This window comes from Limulus polyphemus, unplaced genomic scaffold (genome assembly GCF_000517525.1).
Source record: "Limulus polyphemus unplaced genomic scaffold, Limulus_polyphemus-2.1.2 Scaffold2187, whole genome shotgun sequence".
Taxonomy (NCBI): domain Eukaryota; kingdom Metazoa; phylum Arthropoda; class Merostomata; order Xiphosura; family Limulidae; genus Limulus; species Limulus polyphemus.
In genome coordinates, this window is record NW_013667797.1 from 159,618 (window position 1) to 164,812 (window position 5,195).

A 5,195-nucleotide genomic window follows, 5' to 3' on the forward strand; every position below is an offset into this window, starting at 1 on the left:
AATATAATAAAAATACTAAATATATATAAACATATAATGTTATGAGATTTAAGCTATTTCATCTAAACATTTATGTTTTCGTGTTATAATTTGTGTTCATTCTAGAATGAAAGATGCATAATTTATGTTTACGTCCTAATTTTTTTATGGTGGTTGCGAGATCGGGCAAATTTACCGAACCCCTACAGATATTAATTACTGAAAATATCAGATAAAATATAAAGTTTTTTCTTAAGAAACATTTTATAACGATTTGGACATTATAAAGATTTCAAAAAAGGCACGAGAGAAACATTGCTTTACAATCCTTAAAACTTAATAAGAAAATTAGATATTTTGCGTATGAAAGCATTGTAATGTTTACTGATAAACTGCCAAATTTTATTAACATTTGCTGACTAATTTAAAAGTTATAGCCTCAAAACTATAACAAGCACAAAATGGTTACGAGGTCGGCCCCACGGACCGAGCTCGGGTTGAAAGAGTTGAGGACATCCTTGTGTTGTCTTTAGGTAGTTAGGACAAAATTTATATAATTATTTTATGAGAAAAACATTAAAACAAGAGTAGTAGTGTTAGTTTAATTACACCTTTAGGTTGTTGTTTTTTTTTTTTTTCTTTAATTATTAGGGAGAAGATGTAGATAAACTTATTTGAAACCAGGTATTTTTATAATAATCATTGATTACTTTAGTTGAGATCAGGTATCCATAATGTTTGTTTAATTGAATAATCTCTTTTTGATTATTAGGGAGAAGATATTTGGCATCTGCTAGTAGAGACAGGTTGATTCATGTATTTGATGTTAATCAAGATTATTCCTTTCAACAAACTTTGGACGACCACTCCTCTTCCATCACTGCAGTCAGGTTTGTCCAAAGTACCAGTCAACTGCAGATGATCTCCTGTGGTGCAGATAAATCTATTATCTTTAGACGAGCACAGTTTGTAAGTGCATATATTTTTTCTTTAACTTAGTATCTTAGAATATTTTGTATGCTTTTAATTTTAACTGTATTCATATTTATAGTTTATTTTTTTCAATTAGTTTTGATTTATGAGAAGATCAAAAAGTAAGTTGTATATATTTTGATGAATACAGTAGTGCTAATCACTTTTTTTGAATAATATTTTGTTTCTTTTTTGGGGGGGAGGTATCAATTTCTTTTTGATGGGTTGTGTAATAATTTTAAAAAGAAATTAGTTTTTATTAATTGCATTTTGTTTTCTATTTTGAAAGAGTCCTCAGTTATCTTTCATGAGAGAACATCATGTGGTGGGTAGAACCACACTATATGACATGGAAGTAGACAGTGCCCAGAGGCACATATTGACAGCATGTCAAGATCGCAACATTCGTGTGTACAGTGTTAATAACGTTAAAAATACACGCAGCTTCCGTGGATCCCAGGGAGAAGATGGAACACTTATCAAGGTAGATAAAACATGATCCCCAGTAAATAATTTGTCAGACAGGGTTGATTTTTTATAGAGAAAATTGTTTGTTGTTTTTTTTATTGGGATTAAAATTAACTGAAGTAAATCACATACCTGTATATTAATTGAAAAAATAATTTGAAACATTTCATGACATTTCTCTAAATGTAACTTTTACAAACAACCTAATGGTTGTGTAAGGTTTAATTATTGGTACATAGTTATCATATTTTCAAATAAGTTGAAATACCATAATAGTATCACACTTTTCAAATAAAGTACTGAGTGTTGAGATTTAGTTTACACCATATAGTATCACACTTTTCAAGTAAAGTACTGAGTGTTGAGATTTAGTTTACACCATATAGTATCACACTTTTCAAGTAAAGTACTGAGTGTTGAGATTTAGTTTACACCATATAGTATCACACTTTTCAAGTAAAGTACTGAGTGTTGAGATTTAGTTTACACCATATAGTATCACACTTTTCAAATAGTGTCATATTTAATATTAACTGTAGACAGCTAAAGTGAACTTTGCTATACTGTATCACAATTAAATGATGGGAATTGAGATGCATTTCACAGTTTATAGTTTTATACTTCCATATTAATTTTTAATTTTTGAGATGTTTATGAAATGTATGAACATGCTTCCCAATAAACTATTGAGCAACATGATTTCACTATTTGGATATAGAACTGTACTTTTAACTAAATAATAATTAATAAATTTGTAACACCACAATAAATAACAGTTACTGGATTTCAAAAAATGGGATTTCTGCTAATAATAATAATATTCAAAAAATTGTCATCTGCTACAAAGGGCAAAAAACAAGATTATAATAGAATTTTGTTTTATTTATTCAACAAGGAAGTTCCTGTCACTTGACTTTATTATAAAGCATGTGATAAGTATAGCCAAATGATGAAAGTTATCTCGTTTCAGCTTGTGTTAGACAGTACAGGGACTTATTTAGCCACCAGCTGTACCAACAAGAGCCTATACATTTATGACTACTACAGTGGAGAATGTGTGGCATCCATGTTTGGACATTCAGAACTTGTCACTGGACTTAAGTTCACCAATGATGGGAACCACTTAATATCTGTTTCAGGAGATGGGTAAGCAAACTTTTTCTGCCTGGTATATGTTTCCAAAAATATACTTTTAAATGTTCTTCTTTTATTTATTTTTCTTGAAACTAATGTAAGCTATGAACTACATTTAACCTATAATTTTTTTTTTTCGAATGTAAGTGAACTGTAATTAGATGTTAATATTCTGTGGGGAGTGTATGGGGATCAAGACAACTGGTGATTTTACATTAAATGAGATCTAGTATGAATACACATTTATAAAGCAAAAAACAAACAAAAATATTTGTATTTTGTTTTCAGATGTATTTTTGTGTGGAAGCTTCCAGCTGAAGTAACACAGGCCATGTTATCTCGACAGACCCTCTCTGATGCCATTTCTCTTCCCAGTGTTTGGCAAGATGGGAGGTTAGACAATTTTAAAATGAACATGACGAAGGAAATTTACATCCTAAAAATTTGCATAAGCACTGAGCTATTTATACAAGTCTGTTTATCATACATATTCTCTGAAAGTGGTTTTCAAAAATTAATCTATCCTAAAACAATTTAAATATTAACCATTTTCCAAATAATTAGTTGGGTTATTGTTGTTGTTTAATTACCCAATTAAAAAAAATACCATAGATATAAACGTAACATATATATATTTTTAGAAGAAAGGTGTGGTTGAAGTTACTTTAAAATTTTAAACTTGAGTGTAATGTCTGTTTTTATAGGATTAGTTTTATGATTTTCGTTATTATTAATAATATTTGCTTAAGTGATATGTATATCTCACCAGGATCAGTTTTCTGGTTTATATTATTTTGATAATAATGACTTAAATTTAACAAATCTGAGGTAATAACGGAGTTTCACCAAGTACCGTTGGTTTCAAGTATCAATTATATTAAATTTAATGTTTATCCTGCCAGAATTAGTTTTATGCTTAGTATTAATCTAATAATATAGTCTTAATTCTGGCATATCTCTGCCAAAAAAAACACTACTACTGAGGTTGAGATTATTTGTACCATATAACTGAGACTCTGCGGGTGGTGTATGGCTTTGATATTATTGTAACAGTATAAACGGTGTTTGAGAATTACCTAACAGTGTAAACTTAAATCTGACACGAATCTGTTCAAGATCAGTTCTGTGATTGTGAATATTCTGACAACGTTTTAATTTAATTCTAACATGTATTTATTTTCTAGGAGAAGTGCTGTTGCTATTACTAAACCACTACAGACTCTGGAGAAAGAAGCTGAAAAAATAGAGATGAATAACAATAATTTCTCACCAGATGCACAAGAAAACAGTAGGGAAGAAAAGGAAGGAAACACCCCTGGTTATCGGTTCAGCATGGGACAGCTACCTTTCTGGGCCAAGAAACAGGTATTGTGCTGCAGAGTTATATGAGAAGCACATAGTTATTATTGATACCAGTGGCTTTTTTATAGCTGCTTCTGCATAAAAACCCAATAACTCATAAACCTCATTTTATTTACATGGAGTCAGTCAACCTCAAACAAAGAGCATGATAAGCATTAAATATTTTTTAACTTGGATTTGATGTTTCTGGTGATAGAATCATGATAAATCATAGGTCGAATGGCATCGTTTGATAGCTCACTATGTTGAAAGAACTTTTATATTATTTTCCCTGTCATTAAAATTAATATAAATAGATAGCATTCATTGTAGTGTATCTGATAATATCTCATTTCATGCCTGCTCAAAGTCCAACATAGTTTCAGTTGTACAACAGGAGCTTTCATAAAACACAAAGTGACTGCCGAAACTTGAACAAAATAACAAACAAATAGGGGATCTAATAACAATCATTTATTACTTACTTAATATACAAAACAATAAAAGAAGCACTATAGCAGTTAGGTTGTGAGAAAAAAAAATTTTAGCTTTCAGACAATATATTTTATTAGTTTTAGAAGCTTTGAAATTCTATTACAAAAAGTTCAGTTAATTGAATTGAACAGTTTTTGACACCATCACCACCTCGAAAAATCACAGTTTTCAAATTATTTAAGCTAGAAGCAAGCAATAACACATTCAAAGACCAAAGGTTTTGTAGCTGTTTCATATGTTGATATGTTTTATCTGCACAAGCTGAAAATATAAACATTTCTACCCCCAAATAAATACTATAATTGAGGGAGGCAAAAATCAAAACTGGGTTAACACTTTCGAGATGGGTCACGGGTGAAAGGCCATGTCATCTCTTTTGTTAACTCACATTCAAAATTTTATTGAACTACTATTTCATGAATTTATGCCAATAACTTTGGTATCAAACTGTAGATTATAATTCAAATTTTAGTACTATATATTACTCAATTTCTTAATTTAAAAAAAACACAGATAACCAATCAGAAGCTCAGAATGTTCATATTTTTTAAGACTAAAATACATTTTAGTTACTAAGCTTGATAAATTATGGTGGAGTTCTATGGTATTAATGTAGTAATTTATGATTTTTTTAGTTATTCAAATCTATATATAAAACCTAAAAAAAATATTTTGTTTCATATCCTCCACATGCAATTTTTTTAAAGGCTTGGCAACCTACATCAAGCAGCAACCGAGTACAAAGGTCATAACTAGAAGAGATAATTGTTTGCTTTACTTCTTTAGTTACTGTTCTATGTTTTAAG

The 5,195-nt window shown here is 29.7% G+C and overlaps 1 protein-coding gene across 4 annotated transcripts in view; it reads left to right on the forward strand.

The window, feature by feature from the left end:
* Window positions 1-5,195, forward strand: part of LOC106466208 (mitogen-activated protein kinase-binding protein 1-like) — a 124,675-nt gene that overhangs the window by 101,792 nt on the left and 17,688 nt on the right. For all 4 annotated transcript variants that reach the window (XM_022394166.1, XM_022394167.1, XM_013926456.2 and 1 more), the window contains 5 exons: window positions 752-948; window positions 1,241-1,435; window positions 2,390-2,565; window positions 2,842-2,946; window positions 3,738-3,918. In XM_022394166.1, the coding sequence (XP_022249874.1) occupies window positions 752-948; window positions 1,241-1,435; window positions 2,390-2,565; window positions 2,842-2,946; window positions 3,738-3,918 (854 nt within the window). The remainder of the gene's footprint in view (window positions 1-751; window positions 949-1,240; window positions 1,436-2,389; window positions 2,566-2,841; window positions 2,947-3,737; window positions 3,919-5,195) is intronic.